The 20802-nt window shown below is 57.8% G+C and overlaps 7 protein-coding genes across 7 annotated transcripts; 4 read left to right on the top strand and 3 right to left on the bottom strand.

Moving 5' to 3' along the window:
- Positions 1–24: 24 nt before the first annotated feature.
- Positions 25–452, top strand: CDEST_03167 (uncharacterized protein; the record flags this gene model as incomplete). Its single annotated transcript, XM_062919326.1, has 2 exons — positions 25–124; positions 250–452. The coding sequence occupies 2 exons, from the start codon at positions 25–27 to the stop codon at positions 450–452; spliced, it is 303 nt and encodes a 100-aa protein (XP_062775377.1).
- Positions 453–3889: 3437 nt separating this feature from the next.
- On the bottom strand, positions 3890–6283 carry CDEST_03166 (uncharacterized protein). Its single transcript, XM_062919325.1, has 2 exons — positions 6073–6283; positions 3890–5956 (listed from the first exon to the last, which is right to left on the bottom strand). The coding sequence occupies exon 2, from the start codon at positions 5758–5760 to the stop codon at positions 4513–4515; it is 1248 nt and encodes a 415-aa protein (XP_062775376.1). The 5' UTR covers positions 5761–5956; positions 6073–6283; the 3' UTR covers positions 3890–4512.
- A 1373-nt stretch (positions 6284–7656) lies between these two features.
- Positions 7657–9349, top strand: CDEST_03165 (Putative inosine/uridine-preferring nucleoside hydrolase domain, ribonucleoside hydrolase). Its single transcript, XM_062919324.1, has 4 exons — positions 7657–7864; positions 7921–8023; positions 8080–8249; positions 8324–9349. Exons 1-4 carry the CDS (start codon positions 7825–7827, stop codon positions 9346–9348), a joined length of 1338 nt encoding a protein of 445 aa, XP_062775375.1. The 5' UTR covers positions 7657–7824; the 3' UTR covers position 9349.
- A 1-nt stretch (position 9350) lies between these two features.
- On the bottom strand, positions 9351–10338 carry CDEST_03164 (Putative sm-like protein Lsm8). Its single transcript, XM_062919323.1, has 4 exons — positions 10110–10338; positions 9960–10036; positions 9438–9876; position 9351 (listed from the first exon to the last, which is right to left on the bottom strand). Exons 1-3 carry the CDS (start codon positions 10135–10137, stop codon positions 9682–9684), a joined length of 300 nt encoding a protein of 99 aa, XP_062775374.1. The 5' UTR covers positions 10138–10338; the 3' UTR covers position 9351; positions 9438–9681.
- Positions 10339–10361: 23 nt separating this feature from the next.
- Positions 10362–12376, top strand: CDEST_03163 (uncharacterized protein; the record flags this gene model as incomplete). The annotated part of the gene is made up of 2 exons (XM_062919322.1): positions 10362–11344; positions 11402–12376. Exons 1-2 carry the CDS (start codon positions 11123–11125, stop codon positions 12374–12376), a joined length of 1197 nt encoding a protein of 398 aa, XP_062775373.1. The 5' UTR covers positions 10362–11122.
- Positions 12377–12406: 30 nt separating this feature from the next.
- Positions 12407–15665, top strand: CDEST_03162 (Putative ubiquitin-conjugating enzyme E2-binding protein). The gene is made up of 2 exons (XM_062919321.1): positions 12407–13312; positions 13765–15665. Exons 1-2 carry the CDS (start codon positions 12701–12703, stop codon positions 14425–14427), a joined length of 1275 nt encoding a protein of 424 aa, XP_062775372.1. The 5' UTR covers positions 12407–12700; the 3' UTR covers positions 14428–15665.
- Position 15666: 1 nt separating this feature from the next.
- On the bottom strand, positions 15667–20622 carry CDEST_03161 (uncharacterized protein). Its single transcript, XM_062919320.1, has 3 exons — positions 20098–20622; positions 18024–19679; positions 15667–17948 (listed from the first exon to the last, which is right to left on the bottom strand). The coding sequence occupies exons 2-3, from the start codon at positions 19515–19517 to the stop codon at positions 15723–15725; spliced, it is 3720 nt and encodes a 1239-aa protein (XP_062775371.1). The 5' UTR covers positions 19518–19679; positions 20098–20622; the 3' UTR covers positions 15667–15722.
- Between the last annotated feature and the right edge of the window lie 180 nt (positions 20623–20802).

The following is a 20802-nucleotide window of genomic DNA, read 5'->3' as shown; positions in this document are numbered from 1 at the left end:
ACAGCATGTGGCCCGAAGATCCCAATGGGCCAATGGGCCAAGACCCGACTGGCATTGTGGCAGTCTGGCAGTCTGCCATCCATCCTCCTCTTTGCGCAATGTTCAAAGTGGGATAGTCAAAGAGGTACCCGGTACTTCGGACATGCCCCCCCAAAGCCCCTCCAGGTCCCCTTTTACTCCCTCCACCTTCGACGACTGAACACGACCCCCTCCGACTGCTAAAGTGATCTATCTGACCAGTGTTGGAAGTTGAATGCCATGCCATGCACTCTATCGATATACCGCAAACCCCCTATCCTCGTCTCCCTGAGCCCGACGACGACGACCCAACGGCCAATGCCGCCCGGGCAGAGATGGAGCATGAAGTTGGAGGGAGGAGCACCCGTGAATCTGCAACCCAGCCAATTTGCGCCGCATGTTCTTGTCGCGCCTCTGCCGCGGGAGGCCTTTGACGGAATGGCGTCGACGATCCACCGGCCATCATTTGACTTGACATTGGACACTCTTAACTTGTCATCCAACGTACGACTTGTATGGGCGACTGTGCTCCAAGGCTACCTATATCAGAGACTAATGACTAAAAGCACGAGCCTGTCGAGACGAAACTGTACAAAGAAACAGAAAGAAGAAAAAGAAGAAGAAAAAAGTGAAGAGGAAAATTCTCCTTGCTCTCCCATTTCCGCCGTTGGTAACTGTCAGTCCCCGCCAGAGGCCGTTAGTGTCTCACGGCCACCAGAGCTCCGTCTCCCGCTGTGTCCCCCCCGCTGTGACCGCCTGTCCTAGTGGGCAGACGACCCGACGCCTGGTGGCGGCAGCGTCTAAACCCTCTCTGCTAAGCCATCTAGCAAAAAAGTCACCAGACGGACCGGATAGCGCTGCGGTTCGCGTTTCCATAGCCCGTCTTTCTGTCTTGCCTTGTCTCAGTCGTGGCAGATGACGGAGACAAGACCAGACAAGACTAGACCAGCAGGCCGCACTACAAACGCCTCAGCGTTTCGCGCGCCAGATGGGATTCACAGGACAGGACTTGAGAGACGTCGCCTCGGCGACGCCCTCGTGCTTCGTGAACTCCTCGGCCCATGCACCGCCAGAGACTCGATGGCTCGATGATCCGATGACGTGCCTTCGATGCCATTCATTTGCCCAGCACGCTTCTCAGCTGAATGACAGACGGATCAAACGCAAACCTTGCTGGCATGTTCGCCCCGTCATTGCTGCGCGTGGCCGAGGGTCCCTTGCTGGAGGGAATATCACCGTTCGGCAACGGACGCCTATCGATAAAGCGCTCCCTAGTCGCCCTCAAGTCCCACTGAGATGGCCAACAGGCTCCGGCTCCTTCTCCTCCCACGCCCGCCGCCTACGGAGAACCACGCCCACCCTCTCGCCTGGGAAGCCGATCAGCTGGGATACCAGCAAGCAAATAGAGCAGGGGGGGAAATGATGGTTAAGTTACACCGCGCAACGTGTTTAGCCTCCCTGGTCGCTGGGTCGCGCTGCGACGGCACGATGAAACCGAAGTCTGCGGCAATCTACCGTCGATCTGCCACGGGTTCCTGTGCCGGAGAAGATGAAGGAAAAAAGGCAGGAAGAAATAGAACGACGAACCGAACGAACCTGGGAGGAGAGGGGGGAAGCAATGACGGAGCATTGACTACCTCCCCATCCAAGGTACGACTACAACGGATACTATGCAAGAAATACACCCCAGAATTGCCCAACCTCGACGAGAGCACTCATGCCAAACTTCCCAATAAAACCCCGCGGACAAAGCACCGAAAGAAGTCGCGGATGTGACCCATTTGACATCCATCCATCCCACTCCTCCTCCTTTCCCCCTCCCCCGCCATCCAGCCACAACCTTTTCACCCCAACCCTTGTTTTCTTTTCTGCAGGAAAGGTCCAGCATAGCGAAAGAGAGAGAGAGAGAGAGAGAGAGAAAGAGAGAGGCACCCAGGCACTTACATGTCTCGCTGCCATCAACACGCACACCGGTCGAGTGTACTCCTGAGGCCGAGAGGGATCACCAACAGGACCGGGCACAACAACCTCTCTCTGTCGTGGCCCTGCCGCCGACCTCGCCTCGAGTATCCGGGGGAGGTCGACTATAGTCACCATTTTCGGTGACGTGAGAACTATATGTTTATGTCAACTACCAGTACTGGTGTAGTCGCCTACGAACAAACGAGACCCCGTCGATCCTATGGGATCGTGATATCGCTCCTCCCTCTCTTCCTCCCCCTCCCCCCCCTTCTCCGCCTCTCCGAGAACAAACGACAGCTTCGACAATTCCCCACCGGCTTCCCCAAAAGGTGGCCCCTCCCAAGAACATAGATATTCCAGCCAAGATGACCAGAACCTCGCCTACCCAGTCGATTCCTGCGCGAAATTTCAGGTTGTCGACGTCAACACATCATCCACGCGCTCCGCCCCCCGCCCCTCCTCCCAAAGTCACCGAGCCCTCGGCGTCCTGGCTTGGCCCCCTCCTCCTCCTCCTCCTCCCCTCCCCGCCAATGCGTTGATGCATCGATGGATATCGTCCTGCTTCCTACTCATTCCGAATATCGTCAGCTCCCTCCACCGTCTCTACCAGGCGGTTGATAAAAAAAAAACCCCGGACTCTTTAAAAAAAAATGATCAAGTCAGGTGTTTTGGGGCCAACGTTGATAGGCGGTACTTTTCCCTCTCCAACTATCTGCACTTAAAGATATTTTCTATCACAGGAGTCCGGCTTCTTTTGTCACCCGCTTGCCTACTTCACATCCCGCCCACCCCTTACGAATGGATTGCACACGCAATTCAACCCCACGCGTCGCAGCTCCAACCTCCAACCGAACGACGTGAACCATCCATCATCCATTTTATCCGTCCCGCTCGCATCAAATTGTTCTACCCCCTCCCCCTTCTCCTCCCGTTGGCCCCCAAACTTCCCATCTCGCTGGATGGACACGCCGCAAAGACCCCATCGCCAACATCTAGCTGGGCAACCTCCCCCCTCCCCCCTCTAATCATGTGCCTCGTGACTTCCGACGACGACGACAGCTTCGGACACCCGTTTCACTGTGTGAAAAGTATGAAGACGCATGCAAGGGAGCAAGTAGCTCGTGCATTACTTCCACGCCACACACACACACGCACTCACACCGTGATAGCAACCTCTCTCCCCAGCTCTAGAGCTTCGTTCCGTACGCACTTCAGCATGTGAAAATCGCTCCCCTTCCCACCTCCCCGACCCCGATCCCCGATCTCCCCCAAGTCCCCAAAAGACCAACGCATCCCGATCCCCTCGAGGCCATTGCAGTCCCACACACCCATGAACACAGGGTTCCCAGATCCAGACCCGGCTGCCATGCATGCATGTCTAGGACCGGATCATGGCCCATCGCCCTCGCAAGGCGGTCAACAACACCGTACGGATACACCATCCCTCCCCTTTCCTCTGCCCTTCCATTCCTTCACTCCCCTTCCCACCACTCACGGCCGTCGGCATTGTCGATCCCGAGTCGTCTCTCTGCCAACGCAGGACCACGAGGGAAGATCTCGGAGTAGGCTAGCTAGTTTGTTACGGTGATCGGGTGGAGACGAGGATGGGTGAGGGGCCGGATGACACCGGACGGAGTCACCTCGCGCATATCCCGCTGGACGGATCACCCCGGTCTCTCTCGCAAGTAGAGAGGGCCGCGTTCATGACCCAACGCGCGCCCCCAGGAGGGCTGCCTTTGCTCCGTCCGGATCGTGACGACAACAATGGAGCCAACGCGGCATAAAACGTGGAGATTTCTTGCTACCACTTGCGCCGGCACCACCCCGGTAGAAAAGCACGTCCGAAAACAATCAAAAAGACAGTCGCCGCCGCCGCCGGCAACCCGCGGGAGGTCGTGGGAGAAGAAAACCCATTGAAAGTATCTAGCGTGATTCTGCGCTAAACGCAACAACGATCAAAGGTGCCGCCGCATGGCCGTTCCCATGCGATTCAACCGATTCTGCCCCGAGGAAAGGTTGCATTTTGTTTGTTTCCACCCGAGTCCAAACCCGACTTCCTCGTTAGACGTCGTGATCCTGCGTCACCCTCCCTCCACCTTCACCACACTGCTCTCCCCCCATCCATCAATAAGAGCCGACCTCGACGTCGAAAGGAAAGAAAAAGAAAGCATGTGCAAATCACTCAGCCCGCTGGCCAATGTTATCCCCCAACTCCAGACCTCGTGCTGTGGCTGAGATCTTTTTTGTGTTTATGTGGTGTGCGCCATGGCAAGCCATGTGCCAGTCCTCGACCACGCCGCCGGCTCGCGGGAACGCGATCGATCCGAGATTGGCGTCCTTCCATGACGTCCAAAGGGGTTGCATGAGGTTTTTTTTTTTGGTGGTAGCTCCGCACTCCAGGAAGAGAGGTATTTTACAGTTAGAATAACAGGTGATGGTCAGACTGCGCGAACAGGATGTAATGTCGATTTAGAAGCACGTGTCTGAGGGCGGAATATCCTGGAGAATGACGTCCGACATGCCCGAAGCCGCTTATACATCCCACTCCTCTTCCTCCTCGGTGCTGAGGGCGGAGAAGGATCCAAAGTTGGACTGAACAGGCTTCGCCGTCTTGCCGTTGGACGCGGGCTTCTGGACAGCTTGGGCAATGGGGCGAGACTGAACAGGAGCGGCGGCGGCCTTGGCAGGCTCAGGAGAAGGGGTGCGGTTCTCCTTCTTGGCCTTCTTCGACTTGGCCGGAACCGTGTTCCACTCGTCATCCTCCTTGAGGCGCTCGATCTGCTCCTCCTCCGAGGGAAGCGACGAGATCCAGGTGTTGGAGGACTGAGGGGTGGCGGCGGGCGCGGCGGTGCGGTTGTTGGCCGGGGCCTCGAAGGTGTCGAGAGGCTGGACGGCTGGGGAAGTACCGTTGGCGGAGGCGCCGTTGGGGGAGCCGGCAGTCCAGGCGGACTGGCTGCCGTTGACACTGGCCATGAACTGAGAGCCGTCCTTGGCAGGAATACCGGCAGCCTCGCGAGCAGCACGGCGCTGCTTCTCGAGCTTGACCTTGCGCTCCTTCTCCTCCTCCTCGCGAGCCGCCTTCTTGGCCTCGGCCTTCTGGCGGTTCTGGCGCTGCTTCTTGGTCTCGGCCTTCTCGGGGACCTTCTGGTTCTTGGCCTTGGGCTTCTCCTTGTCGGTACCCGTCAGGCGAAGGACCGAGGGTCCGCCGGCGGAAGGCTCGAGCATGTCGCTGACACCGCTGGGGTCGACCGGCGTGAGCTCGGGGGAAGCGGCAGAGGAGCTTTCTTCAACGTCCTCGACGGTCTCGACAGCCTCAACAGCGGGAGTGGGAGCGGGAGCGGGAGCGGGCTCCTTCTCTTCGGAAACCTGGACGGGCTTCTTCTCGGCGGCACGGGACTGCTTGACGGACTTGGTCTTCTTCTTGGAGTCTCCCGAAGACTTGCCGTCAAACTTCTTGCCTTCCTTGATGCTGGCCATTCTCCTGGCAAAGTCGGCGTTATCAACATCCTCCTTGGAGTCATTGCTCAGCCATTTGCTCTCGACTGCACTTGATGAGGCCTTGTCCTCTGCAGTCGACTTTTGTGCGCTTGAAGCAAAGGCGGCCTTTCGCTGCTTCTTTGCGTTGTTATCCTTTCGGGGTTCGACGTAGGCCTTTGCCTGCTTGGCAATCTGCGCAGGCTTGTTCTTGTTGGAATAGTGGTAGATGAAGCCACCGGCGATCATGAAGCAGACAAGGTAGCCACCCACGGTCTGGGTAGTCAAGAAGTCTGAGGCCGTCATTGTTGCGGTTTTAGTGGCAGCAGCAGCGCCGGTTGGTAGATATTAAGGGGTGGTTGGATGGTGTCGATTAGGAGATGTGGTGCAGCAAGACAACAGCTTGTCGGATCAAGTGCCGCAATCTCAGGGTGCCGTTGAGGGTCACGGTTGTCTGTTTCGATGCTTCCCTGATGGAGAAAGACGTGGAGAGGGTTGGAAGCTTTGGGAGGGACAGTCAAGTCAGCAATGAAGTTCAAATTGTGTTGAGCTCCGAACGGGAGGAGTTGATCCGAGGCACCACCTCCTTTGGGAGGCAAATGCTGATCAGGGACATACAGATGGAGAAGGGGTGCGCAAGGGAGATGTGGGCGCACAATTGATGGGCTGTTTAGGGATGAAAGGGCGAGAGCGACGATGCTCGAGGTGGATGGTGTGAAGCAGAGGCAGGGGGAAAAAGGGAAGAGATGAGGGAAGAAAGGCGATTGAGGAGGCGTTTCGACCACGCGGTTGAAAGACGGACAGGCCTGGGCTCGGATGTCGTGTTCAGATGCAGGCAGCTTGGCAAGGAGAGACAGCCGAAAAAAAAGTTACCAGGTGGCTTCTCAGCAGACGTGCCTGGCAGTGGCCCAGTACGGGATACAGTAGTAGCAATTGGCGGGTTTTGCCTCAGCCTCTCGAGGACCTAAGCAAAGTGTCCGGGGGGCCTGCTGCAACAAGACAAGCTGCTGCTGCTACTGCTTGCTGCACTGCACCACGCCGCCCGACATGCATCCGAATCCCCAAGAGTGGGAATTGGACTGGTGTCCTTTTCGCCGCAGGGCCCCTAGTGTACAATGACCCCAGGTATGTGTTTTACGGCTGGCTGAGCTTAGGGGCGAAGGGATGTGGATGATGTGTCTTGTTGTAAGATGGGGGAGATTGAGAGCAATTGAAAGAGCCTCATTGACGCTGAGAAGCAATTCAAAGAGACGATTGCACTTACTGCTTGAAGGGTTTCGTGGACTACGCGTTCACTTTTCCCGGGCTGAGCTGAGATGAGTATATCCGTAAATAGGTAGATGAGGTTTATCTCTCCGGGGTGTTGCTGAGTAGGTAATTTCCTCGATCACCATCGAAAAGTGACAGCTTCACGTTTCCTCGGGGTCGAAGGGCACACAAGGTCCGCCTTTTTTGGGGGGTCCCAGCACGGACTCGGGGGAATGTAAGATTGGAGAAGAGGCCGACGGAAAGGTCACGTGGGGAGGCAAGAGGCAAGAGGGAGAGGGGATTGCGTTAAAAAAAAAAGACGCTAAGTTCACGTGACTGATAGGCTATTGATTGGCTGGCTGGGCTTGGTGGATGCTGTTTGAGCAAACAGCAGGAAGTACGGACACGGATGAGCAAATGGGAGTTCCCCGGTTGGGTTGTCAGGGCAAAAGTCGATTGCTGATTTGCTGCCAATCCAATTGAGTCGAACTCAAGGAATGTTATTCCCGGGCATGCAACCTACCTTACCTACAAAATGCGTGAATGCTTCACATACCCACAATCGGAGTTCGAATATAGATAGGCTTCGGGCAGGTTCACGTGTCTACGCATTTCAAAATGCGCTGGCCCGACCCTGCGGCCCCTGCTTTTTACTTCCCGGCCTTCTTCCCGTGTCTCATCCAATGTCGGAAGACCCAAAGAGTTACGACTTGCAGTCAAGCCCCCCCCCCCCCCCCCGATGGATCTGGGCTCTGTTCTGATAGTGGCCTAGCGCCCTGCACCCCACCATCGACGTTCGTTAACAATGAGGGGTCGGTCACTGGCAATTCTCTCTATGCGGCCCTACCAACTGTACACTTTTCAGTGAGCGCACTCACACACACACTGATTCGAGCGATACGCAAAAGATTAGGACCGGTCATCTCCGCTGCTTACCTCACATATCCGCCGATGTCCGCTACTGACTCATCAACTCTGTTTTCCTATATCACCCGTCAGACGGTACTATCTTAGTGAGAGGTTTGACTGCGGTGGATTCGAGACGTCACTGCCTACCCATCTTCGCCCACGACAACCCTCGCTTGATCCAAGGCATACAGCATTTCGTTGAATCTCACAGTCATGGCTCCCAAGAACCGCGTCATTATCGATTCTGATCCCGGTGAGGCTCTGTAGGCACTAAGCAGCCGGTGAAACGAATGCTCATCATTCACACAGGTATCGATGATGTCCTGGCTATGCTCCTGGCCCTCTCGGCCTCTCCCGAGGACCTCGAGGTCGTGATGATCTCCGTCACATACGGCAACGTGCCATTGCAGAGGTATGCGTGCCGCTGCCCGGGATCGTATACGCACCCTGTATTCTAACTCCCCATAGCTGTTTGCGTAACGTCGTTGCTCTCTTCCACGTGCTGGAAAAGGAGATTGCATGGCGCAAGGAGAACGGCAAGCCCGAAGGCTTCGAGGCGTTGAAGACCTACAAGCCCATCGTGGCTGTCGGTGCCGAGCACCCGCTGGAGGACGACGAGCTGGCCGCCGACTACTTCCGTAAGACGCGTCCAAGGAATCTGAAATAAACACGCACACACACACACGCACACACACCCTCTAACCTATTACAGACGGACTTGATGGCCTACATGGCGTCCACGAGCAGCACCCTCACCTGACCCCGGATGACAGGTGGAAGTCGCTCTTCCACACGGAAAAAAACATCGACCACGACCCATCGCCCTTCTCCAAGTACTTCACGCCGGCCAAGCAGGTCGCGCATAAGGAGATTCTCCGCATTCTCAAAGAGAACCCTCCCAACACCATCTCCATCTGCGTCGTTGGTCCGATGACCAACGTCGCCCTCGCCGCCGCCGAGGACCCCGAGACTTTCCTCCGTGTCAAGGAGCTCTGCGTTATGGGCGGTGCCGTCCACGTCGAGGGAAACATCACGCCCGTCGGCGAGTTCAACACCTTTGCCGACGCCGTGGCGGCCGCCAGGGTCTTCGCCCTGACGTCCCCCACCCCGCGCTCGACGATGCCGCCCATTTCGGACAAGCAGTCGTCCCTCCCACCCTACCCGGCCAAGCTGTCCAGGAGGCTCAAGCTGACGCTTTTCCCCCTCGACATCACCACCCCCCACCTGCTCATGAAGAACTTCTTCACGGAGCGCATCAAGCCTATCGTGGAGGCCGGAAGCCCCCTTGGCCAATGGGTCAACCACTTCATGTCCAAGACCTTTGAGAAGATCGACTCCATGGAGGGCAACGGACAGGAGCCTGGCCTCTCTCTGCACGACCCCCTAACAGTCTGGTACCTGCTGACGCAGTCGGACCCCAAGTGGAAGCCTGTCGCGGAGCCCGAGGACATCCGCATCGAGACGACGGGCCAGTGGACGCGCGGAATGCACGTCATCGACGGCAGAATCCGTGCCAAGTACACCGAGGCCGCCCTTGAGTCCAGCGAGTCCAGCGAGGGCGTCGACGTCCTGACGCTGGCCGAGGTCCCCGGCGACACGGGCGGCTGGCTCAGCACCGGCAGGGGCAACAGGATCAACCGGATGGTCGAGTCCCCTGGCGAAGAGCTGTTCGCGCTGGATCTGATGAAGAGGGTCTTTGGTCAAAACGGAAACGAGCAGCCCGTGTGCATGATGTAATGCCTTTCGTTCGCTCGCGTCAGCAGAACAGCACTTCGAGACTAGCAAATAGAGGCTTTTTCTAGATGGAGGAAAAGGCAGGCGCATACCCCGTAGGAACCCAATATCATTCTCTACCAACCCAAACATATTTAACGCCGTTGTTTTGCGTGTGTGTGTGTGTGTGTGTGCGTGTGCCTGCGTGCGTGTGCGCCTCGTGGCAGCAGGAAGCTCACGTCGTCCCAACACTTGGGTATCCCGCTCGTGATAAATAAAGTGAAAAGCCACACCCGTGATGTACTCGAACAATGCCCACTCTGTCCATAAGAGCCCCCGTCTATGGCTCGGGGTAGCTCATACGTGCTTGGTCCCTCCAATGGCGGAGCCCTTGACCTCGGTCCAGTTGATGCTGTCGTCTAGTGCCTCGTCCACCAGGCCGATGGTGCAAACGTTATCGCCCCGGACGAGGTAGAGGCCGAGGGGTACCTGGACCGATGGTTCTCCGCTCTCGGGGGTCTGGATTACTCGCTCCTGGGCGGCGCTGAGGACCTAGGGCGCAAGACGCGTGTTGGCTTGGAGCAGTGACATGGCGGGGGGGGGGGGGTTGTGTTTGTGTTTCTGGAGGAGCTTACGAGGTTGGTGGACTGGTCTGCGGCCTCCAAGGTGCCGACAAGAATTCTCGAGTCCGAAGTCACGATAAGGACTTTCTCTGAGGGAGGGTGGGCTCGCCGTTAGTGTATACTGTAGACAGAGGGCGTCCATAGCGTGGATGGGGGACCTACTGTTGAGGTAACCTCCGAGGGTCGCCATTGTTGCGGTGGTGGGACGTGAGACGGGGGGAGCCTTTTCTGCAGGAGTCGTTGAGTTTTCTGGTTAAAGCGCAAAATGAACGGTTACGTATCGTTCTAAAGAGTTGCGTTTGTGTGTCGGTGTTTGGGGGGAGGAGCCTAGTCGCCTGGCGTTGCTCGAATATCGGTCGTCGCAAGTGTTTGAATCCACGAAGCAAGCAAGCCCACGCTGGTGAAATTCGGAATTCTGAGTGGAGGGAAACTTGGAGCTCCCGAGCTAAGCCGTTTTCGTCTTGGGCGGCCCGTAGGGATCCCCGGGAAGATCAACCTGCACTTGGTCCGTGCGCCAGCGCTATCATCTCGTCCCAGACTTTAGGTACCTTACACTATTCCAGACCGTTGACTTGATCTGATACTGAACACACTCGTCCTTTCGACCCCAACCCCTTCAAATATCCTCCCTCTAGGACCCCCATCTGTATCCGTCTTCAAGATTGACTATCGATAATTGTGCTACACCAACTCGCCGCTTTTTCCAGGTCCGGCCAGTACTGATGGCGCACTGCCTTGTTTTCTCGTCTCAACCATTATCTCACAATCGAGATACGCGCTTCCCAGGTTCTCAGACCTGATGCCGAGCAAGTCTCGCCGCCCAATCATCGCAGGTGACCGCCAAGTCACCACCCAATATGGCAATGTGGCAGGCCTCAGACCGTTCTAGCCAGAAACTGCAGTCAGGAAGATTGCATCTTCTGCTGTGCCGCACAGCTTCCCCTGTCTAGCCATAGTCACTGGGCGACGACCCCTACCTGGGCTTTCATGCGCGCGATCGAGTGACGCCCCCGTTCTGTGCTTTAATACCTACCCTGCCTCAGCCCTCATACCCCCCGCGACATCGGGCCATGAAGACTTTAAACGGAGGCCGGGACCTTGTTGAATGTCTTGAGAGTTTCCAGGTCCTTATCCCGGCCATGTAATGCGTGGACCGCAAAGCCCCGCTCTCCAATATGAACGCGCCCGACGACGACGACGACAGGTCCAGCGGCGGCCCGAAGTACATTTTCGAGCGGCACGAGGAGAAGAAGATTAGGCGTCGGCTGATCATGAGCGCCTTCTTCTTTGACTTCTTCGCCATGGCGGTCATCATCGCCCTTTGCGTCGGCGGCTGGACGAGGAGCAACGAGGGCTGGGCGACCACCACCATGAGCGAAGATTCGCACCTCGTCACGGTGAGTCGAGATCGGTGGCCCCTGAGAATCCTATACCGGCGCTGAAACGCGATTTAGTGGTCGGCAGCATACCGTCGCAGCGAGACCGGGCTCCAAAGCACCTTCGTCGTGAGCTGGTTTCTTAGCAGCACCTGCTACAGCGAGTACAACAATAACAACGACTTCGCCCAGGGCGGCTGCATCCACCGGAAGCCCGGCAGCCCCTTCAACCTCGGCAAGATTATGTACGAGATCGAAATCAAACTGGTCGAGACGGCCAGTGCGTATTATGGCGTGGGCGTGGAAGGCATGTTTGAGGGTCTGGAAGGCGCTGACTTGTCTTCCGCCGCCACGATAACCTCGTCGCGCGACGCCGTCGCCTCCTACGTTGTCTTCTTGGTGCTGTCTCTTGGAGCGTGGATGTGGCACGGCTTCGTCAAGAGGAATTCGATCGTAATCAAGCTCAACACCTGGCGCGTCATGGCATGTACGCAAGCCCTCGCGGCGATCGCGCTGCTGGTCGCCTCGGCTTTGACGACAGCATCCGCTTTGAAGGCGAATGCCGTGCTCGGGAAGTACGAGAGCGTTTTCGAATACCACTCGGCAGGCACTTCTTTCAAGGCCATGACATGGTGTGCGTTCGGCAGTCACCTATTCAGCTTGCTGGCGTATTTCGGTTCCATCTTCATGTGGCAGCGACTGCAGCGGCCGGAGCTCTATCCTCCAGAGCCGGAACCGGAGCCGGGCGCGGTTCCACTCGCGGTCGCAGGGTTTGGAGAAAACAGACGAAACCGACGAGACGCGCCCGTTCACAGGGAGCATGATCCGAACAACGTCGACGACGAACTGCCGCCCTACTCGAGGGTTGACCCGATCGGAATGAATATAAGTGGGAGAAGGAGCCCGAGGGGGTCTGGGGCATCGCCAGGGTCCGACGAAGACATTGAGCTGGGACCGATGGGAGGCCACGGGGACATGCATGACGTTGATATGACTGTGCCGGCACCAGACTACGAGCTCCACGCGAGGCCGTCGGATCGCGCCGGTGCTTGACAGGGCACCCGGAATAGAACAGGATCTCTGGTCTGTCAACATAAACGCTGTTGTTATGACAATACATGGCCTCATCTGATGACAACAGAGTGCTAAACACTGTAACAGACAAAAATTGCGCTAAGCTTTAGGGACGACGTTCTAGGTACTCCGCTGTACCGGCCCCACTCCACTGTCACTTCGTCTCTTCGTCACTTCCATCTCAAATTCAAATCCGACCGATCTCATCCGACCGCTCATCCGGACCACCTCCCACCTCCCACCTCGCAACTCACTCACGCGAAACTTCAGTCCCCCCGACAACCACCTCTCCCAGTCGGCGCGATGCCGTCTCAAGAAACGCCAAGCATTTACGCGGAGCTGCTTACAAACATCCGCCAGCTCTCCGTCGCGGTCTCCCTCCCCGCTCCCGCAGGTAGTCACACACGAGGACTCGTCACGCCCGACGGCGCGACCCTCCAGCTTCAACACGCGGGCGCCCAAATCTCCTTCCCACTCCCAGGCAGAGTCCAGGCTCAAGGCGCCGCGCTACCCGCGCCACCGCCAACCTCACGCGCAATTTCATGGCGGCTACCTCTCTCAACCGACGACAACGTCTCCGCTCCCACTACGCGCAGCCTGCACGACGAGCCCGTGCCATGGACGGCGCCGGACCTAGCCCCGGGCTCTGCCGTGGCATGCAGGCGTTGCGCCGCGGCCCTGGTGTCGGAGGGTACAGCGCAGGAGTGGAAGGACCTGCCGAGCGAGAACTGGGCCGAGATGATGGACTTCTGGCACTGCCACAAGCCGACTACAAACGACGAGCGCTCCGCCGATCACGAACACCTGGCCAAGCGCGGCTACGGTGCCGGCTCGAGCATCGCGGCGCAGCCCGGCGTCGGAATGGTAGATCTCACCTCGTTGTTGTTTCGCGAGTCTGACTGCGCGGGTCTAAAGGTAAGCGGCATTCTGTTTCCTTTTCTTTCTCTTCTGTTTTTCTTGACCCTCTCTCCATATCTGCCCTCCCCCCCCCCCTATGACACCCCAACCCTCGCTTTACGCTTCACACGATCAGGGGCTTTAAGAAGGCGGCCATATCGGCGGCTCCGGCTGCCGCTCAGTGATGTGGCCACCGATACCTCGTCCCGAGATGAACTATCCACTCGTCGTCCCTGCCCCGCGCAGGCTTCCTGGTGGACCAAAACCTCTGCCCTCTCCTTTTCTGGAGGAGTAGACGGGTTTGGTCCGCAAGGTCGAAGACGGCCCTCTTGCCTTTCGCTAGGGTCTCCCAGAGTCGTGGGAGCCCTGGGATTACAACGAGGGACAGATGAATGCGAACTTCGCAACTGCGCCTGGCTTGCCCCCTACCTTCACTTCCGTTTCTTTTTACTTACTGTTCTTCTTCTCAGTTCTCCCAGTCCCCGTCCCGTGGCGCGGCATCAGACATCACCAGCTCGGCCATCCTGGCTCGCGCATCCGACCCGCCTCCACGGACGCTCTATGTGTCCTGCTCGGGCTGCGCAGCGCACATTGGCTTCTTCAACGTCGCCACATCGTCCGTCGTCCTGCTCAAGTGGCGCGTATCGTGCCGCACAACGTCGCCCGGCGCGGCCCCCAACAGCTCCGAGTGCCTGGCCGCGACCCTAATCGCCACACTCTCGCGCTCTGGCTCGTCCAAGTCCGTCGTCGTGCCCGCGTTCCAGCCGTCACACCAGGACGCCGCCGCCGCCGCCGACGACGACGACGACGATGATGCGGAATCATCACCGTCGCCGTCCGCCCTGCACCTGTGGATTCTCAACGCCAACATTGCCTACGCCTCGTCCCGCAGCCGTGGCGCTGCGCCGCGCCCCGCGATCAAGCTGCTGTACCGCGAGATCCCGCAGGCCGAGGCCGACGCAATGCTCGAGTCCATGACTTCGGACGTCCAGGAGGTCACCCTGCCGTCGGCGGAGATCGCCGGTGCGGCCAAGGCGTTGCGGGCGAGCGGCGAGCTACTCCCGCCGGGCGAGCGGGTGTTCAGGGAGTGGAATGTCGGGCTGTTAGACAAATGGGTAGCGGGGGGCGTGTGAGCGATGATGGACGGGGGTGGCTGGGCGCGAGCGTGTTGGAATCGCAATGAGACGTGGTGGGGAGACATGATCTTGAAATGAGGAAGGTCACGCCGTGTGGATGAGAGAAAGGGCAACTCTGGAAAATGATCATCAAGGAGAGAGGGTGATTGGATGAACGGGGAGACATGATATTTCGCAAATGATACCCTGGTAGACCCCCAAACGAGGGAAATAACCCTGCGCAGCCTATAGACTGTTTTAAAGACACAAGTTTCTTAAAATGTAGCATCCATCAACTTCGGATATAGTCTCTCTACAGGGTGTTCCTAGTGTCTTACTAGTCCGTCCTTTATTTTTGTTCTACTGTAACGTCTTTAAAAGGTGTAGTCTTTCTTGCCTTCTATCTTGCCCCAATCTTTATCTTGCAGCTCTTTGTCTTGCCCTTTATCATTCTCTACATTATAATCTTAGTCCTTCTCTTAATCCTACCTTTTGCCTTACTCTCAATTCTAACCTTAACCTTTTATTGTACATCTTCTATAAATTGTTCACTTCTCCTTCTACTTTATAGCCTTATCTTTATTTAATCCTACTTCATTGCCTTAATCCTCACCCTTGTCTCAATTCCTCCCTTGTCTCAACTATGCTAGATAGCTTATTCTGTCGCACAAGCAGCTAAAGAGGCACAACATATATTGTCCTGTCATATCTCAGCTAGGGAAGCAAAACCCTAGTGTGCTCACAAGTACATCAAAGGTCTCACAACTGCAGTGTCCGAGAAAGGAACAATGTGTATCCAGAAGACACTGTTCTGTATTTACGTGAACACCTCCCCCTCCCTTCTCCCCTCGCCTCTATCCACCAAGGCAGATATCATTATCGATCTGGTGTAGTGAGAGACAAAAACCAGTCCAATCCAATGCATCCACCCCTTAAAAAAAGACAGAGAGGCGCTGCTAGATCTCTGTAAAATGCAAGGTTGTCTTCTTCTCCCTCTTTCTCTCTTTCTCTCTATGCACCTTGGTCATATCCATTCAAATCAAGGCCAACGCAACATCTCCGTTTTATGCCCAAGTACCGGAGGGTAAATGGCGTCTGATTTCTCCCGTGATCGTAAAAAAAATCAAAATCAAAAAACTTGCCGCTGTTCGCCCCCTTTTTTCTTCTTTTTATGCAAGTATTTCCAAATCGACAAACACACACACACACACAAGATTATGTGATGGTATAAATACAGCTTTGCCTTTCTCCCCATCTGGTGGGAGGGTACGCAATGCAGAGGACGCATGACAAAGTCGTGCGCGTCTTCTCGCTCAGAAAAACTTGCCCTTCTTCTTCTTGGTCGTCTTCTTCTCCTCACCTCCACCGAGGATGTCGTCGAACGTCATGGTCGACGTCGCGGCGGCGTCCTGCGGCGCATAGGCGGCGGCGGCGGCGGTGTGGTCGACGGACTGGTTGCGCAGGTTCGTGGCCGAGGGCGTGCGCGGCATGACCATGCTCAGGGGGCGCGATCCGGCCGAGCTGCTCCGCGCGCTGCTGCCGGCGGCGCCGATGCGCGAGTTGCGGTCGCCCGGCAGGCCCTCATCAAACGGCACGGGCTCGAGGCCGAAGATCATGCTGGACCGGTGCGCGCTGCGGTTGCCGAGCTGGCGCCCTCCCGGCGAGGCGTTGCGCGGCCGCAGGTGAGACTGCGGGGACCCGGGCGTGGGCGGGGTGCCGGACGAGGGGCCGCTGACGATACCGTCCGGGCCGGGGAATACGGGCCGGGGCGGCTCCAGCGGGGACATGCCGGCGTCCTGTGGGGGCGGGGCCTCGGCGCCGTCGAGGCCCTCCCACTCCTTGGCGGCCAGCCAGCAGTGGCTGCGGTGGTAGACAGCCTCGACGCTGAACAGGACGCTGTCGGCCGAGAGCTCGACGTAGCCGTTGCCGCCCGAGACCTCGTACCACATCTTGCGGACCTGGCGCGCGTCCTCGAGCCAGGGCAGGTTGCCCATGGGCGGCTCGCACAGGAAGTACTCGACGGCCTCGCTAAAGCGCAGGTTCGGCGCGTCGACGACGAGCATCGGCAGCGACTGGAGGACGACGTAGAGGAAGAGCCAGTAGCCGATGCGCTGGTCCGCCAGGTCGGCCGCGCTCTTGCCCTTGGCCTCGTGCTGCTCAAAGTCCTTGAACTCGGTGAGGAAGGGGATGTTGACGCTGTTGGCGTCCCAGTTGTACGCCTTCTGGAGGACGAGCGTCAGCTCGTGCTCCTTGATCTTGCGGTCGAACCGGGCCTGCTCCTTGGCCGACATGGTGTCGTACGTCTCGAGGATGGCCGTCATCGTGGGCAGCTTCGGGACGTCGAAGGGGATGGGCGGCAGGACGGGGGGTGTCGAATTGTCGAACTCGGTGAGCATCTTGCGCAGGTTGACAATCGTGGGCGGGTCCGTCGTCTTGCCGGACTCGTCGTCAGCGTTCCCGTCCATGACCCTGGTGGTAATGTTCTCGCGGTCCACGAGGAGGTCGTACAGCGCGCACATGTCGGAGTAGAGAGCCTTCAGCACGAGGCGGTTGAGGCCGCTCTCGGAGAAGGGGTTCTTCTTGCTGCTGGCCTTAGGCGGCCAGGCGCCAAAGTTGGTCTTGTAGTATCCCAGGACGAACTGCCTCATCTTGTTGAAGTGCTTCTGCCAGACCTTGAACCGGATGGCCTTCAGCTCGGCACTTGAGGTGGAGCTTGCGACACCCGCGAATATTGACGGGAACTCGAACTGCTCGAGCCTGACGTTGACGTTGTGCTGCCGGTTGACGAGGTCCAAATGCGCGCGCTCGAGGCGCTGCCTCGTATAGAGGGAGATCTGCTCGAAAAGCGGCGAGCGCAGGTCGAGGATCGCCGTGTACTTGCCCACGGCGTGCGCGAAGGCCTCGTTGTAGAGTTCCATCGACCTCATGGCCTCGCCCAGGATAAGCGACTCGAGCGTCTTCTCGCGGCTGTGGCGGACGTCGGCGAGCGACAGCTGCTCCATGAAGAAGCCAAAGCTTAGGTCGACGGCCTCGCCGAAGGAGGAGCCGTCGGCGTTGGTGAAGCCGTACTCCTTGAGCAGCTTCGCGATCTGCAGAAACGCCGCGAAAGTGGTAGGGTGCGCCTTGGTGGCCACCAGCGGCTGGCCGGTCAAGAACGCGAAGAGGTTGCGGACGGAAATCAGTCGGTCGACGTCGGCGCGGAGCTGCGGCCCCGGCGCCGAGAGCTGACCGTTGCCCGGTTGCGTGTATTGCGGGGGCGTCGCCGGCAGATAGAGCCTCAGGTCGCCGGGGTTGTCGTAGCTTTCCAGTGGGGGTGAGCCGCCGGACCGCGCGTCGTCTACCGAAAGGCTGTCCCGGCCTCCGAAACTCTTCGCCCTGCTCCTGCCAGTCGGCGAGGCCATTTCGGCCTGGATGAGTTCGTTGAAGATGACCGAGTTGATGATGGAAAAGCTGGGCACCTTGAAGGACGGCCCGGCGTTGCTGCTTCTGGGCTGAAGGTAAACGTAGACGTTGCCGTTCTCGTTCCACAGTTCCGGGACCTGGCGGTTGAGTGTGATTAGCCTTTCCCCCCTTCGTCCGAATCATGCGCCGGCCGCCGCCGTGAGAAAGCTTACCTTTTCCGCATTGAGCAAAAACGACGTGTTGTATTCGCCGGGCGTGTCGGGCGACAACACCCACGCCTGGGAGCTGTTGCTGGCGGCAGTGACATCCTGCGAGTTCGATCGTGATCTTCCTCCGCCAGGCAGCCAGCTCCTGCGCAGCCGTCCGCGCCTTTCGTCGCGGGTCGGGCTCTGACTGTCGTTGGACCTATGGGTCGGTAGCGTATTCTGCGAGCTTCCAGTGTTGGTCCGGCCGCCGGGCGGGGTGACGGATGTGCTTCTGCCTCGCGCATCCGGACCGGGCGACGGAGCGCGGACGCCCAGCATGGGAAACGACGATTTCCGGTTCTCGAGGAAGGAGCTGCTTCGCTCTCTAGGCTCGGCGACCTCCTTTCTCAACTTGGCGGGCGGCGTCGTCTCGGGCTGTGATACGGGCGAGCCATCGTTGGTTTGTGGTACTGGCGGTGTGGTCGGGAGGTGCCTGTCCTTTCGCAGCTTGGCTGGCACGGGGGGCGGCGCCTCGGAGGGCGGCGGAGGAGTGGCCATCATGTCTGGAGAGGCAGGCGAGTAAGCTTGGGGAGGAGAGATCATGGGTTGATCGGCTGAAGAGTGTGCTGTTGCTGTCGTTGTTCGTATTGAAAGGTGTAGAGGTGCGGGGGCGACTTTTCTAGGAACAGGAGGCGGTGCATCAGAGGGAGGAGTGGGAGGGTGCAGGTTGCGGTAGTTGTCGTCGTCGTCGGAGATGGGAGAGACGATTCCGAGACCGAGACCCGAGCTCGTCACAGGCCGGACGGTGGGATTACCAGTCGTGTGGTAAGAGGGAGCGCTGTCGGAAGGAGAGGCGGGCGAGTCGTCGGGCAGCGGTTTGCGGTGAACCGGGAGCTGTTGCTGCTGCTGCTGTTGTTGTTGTTGTTGTTGTTGTTGTTGTTGCTGCTGCTGAAGCTGCGGCTGAGTTTGTGTTTGGGGTAGATCTGTCGGTTGGACGATGAGCGAGGGAAACAGAGCAGACAGACGGTGTCCCCAAGACCGGGATTTTCTGTTGTTAGGGGGTCGAGTGGGAACGGGAGCAATGAGCACTGGCTCGGCGGCGGGTGTCTGGTCCTCTGGAACCTTCAGGGACGGGTTTCCGCCGTTGATCTTGGCAGCAGTCGTGGGAGAGTTGACCGAGGTGTCGGTCTGTGATCGTTTCGGGGATGCGGGCGGCTGCGGGCGGGTGGGCGTGTAACTGTTGGCGTCTTCGCGGCCGGAGGCTCCGAGGGCGGGTGGTTGTACCCGATGCTGATTTTGGTGTTGTTGCTGCTGCTGCTGCTGCTGTTGTTGCTGCTGTTGTTGTTGTTGTTGCTGCTCGTATAGGGGCTCGGATACGCTGTGATGTCTCTTGCGGCGGGCTTTGGGCGAGATTGGGTCGGCGAGGTTGGTTTGGGAGGAAGAGAAAGAGAAGTGGCCCAAAGAAGATTTAATAGAAGCGCGAGAAACCGACAACTTACTCGACGTCATGTTGGGCAACATGGGGCGGTCAGCAGCGGTCTTCGTCTTTCAGTCCCTTTTTTTTTTTTTTTTTTTTTGCTTAGTCTAGTTCCTCGGTCTGGATCTGGCGTGGGATGTCACCCTCGACTGCGACGCAAGTAAGAAAAGCGGCGGCGGCGGCGTTGTCGTCGACGCCTAGACGGGCTGAGAGAGAGAGGGGGGGGGGGGGGGAGGCGTGAGAAGGAGCTGAAGGAGCGAGTTCGCAGCTGACAGTTGACTAGCGGTCTTCTTCTTTTTTTTTTTTTTTTACCTCTCTTTTCTCATGGGGGGTTTCTTTCTTTCTTTCTTGCGCGGCAATGAGAGAAACCAAACAGTCCAGTCCAGTCCAGGAATAGATAGTATAAAGCAGACTTCCGGGAGGAGGGAACGAACGGGCGGGCGGGCGGCGGCGGGTATTATGAATTCAAACAAAGGGCAGCAGAAAGGCAGCAAGCGGACCAAGGTTCCAAAGGAGAGACGGCGACTGCGGGACTGAGACCTTGTTCCTTGACAAGTGGGAATGGGACGACGGGATGGGGTGGGAATGGCGTGCACAGGCAAAAGGTAGTGAGTGTATCCATACGCATAGTGTAATGTGGTGTATTGTATGTACAAGCTACGGATAGACGGTACGGATAGACCAAGATGCCAAGGGCGTGGGAGGGAGGACTAATTACCTGGCGTATGAGTGTGAGTGAGGCTTTGCTTTCCGTCTGTTGACGCCGCGGGTTGCGTGTGCTGTACTGTGCTGAACTGGGCTGAGCTGGGCGAGCTGAGGTGGTTTGATGGCAGAGACGGATGGGGATGGGGATGGGAACGGGGGCCGTTACGCGTAGTTTGGCGGCACCGTGTTAAGGAATAGTTCTAGGAGAGAGGGTCAAGTACGAATAACGTAGACTGGGTAGTGGATGTAAACGGCAGAGCAGTAAATGGATACCTAAGTTGGCGAGGTACAACGGGAGGTAGGGTGAGCTCAGGGCAAAAAGGGGGGAATGAGAAAGACAGGGTGCGTATTGTCAGGTACCTTGCCTACCTTGGCCTTATTTTTTTTCTGGAGAGTCTCTGATGATAGACATGGGAAGTGGATGAGATGTTCCACTGCTGCAAGGGAAGTCCTGGAAGTGCGTCTCTTCTTCGACAGATCCGTCTTTTTCGTCTTCTCCGCCAGCCGGCCGGCCGGCTCCCTTTTTTTTTTTTTTTTTTTGGAGAAAGAGAGAGAGAAAGAAAAAAGAATAAGTGGAGATTTACGCGCAGTTCTTCGGCTCCACACATGCTGCTCATGCTCTGC

The sequence above is a fragment of the Colletotrichum destructivum genome, chromosome 2 (assembly GCF_034447905.1).
Source record: "Colletotrichum destructivum chromosome 2, complete sequence".
NCBI lineage: Eukaryota > Fungi > Ascomycota > Sordariomycetes > Glomerellales > Glomerellaceae > Colletotrichum > Colletotrichum destructivum.
Note: the sequence above shows the minus strand (reverse complement) of the source record. Positions and strands in the feature narration are given on the sequence as shown.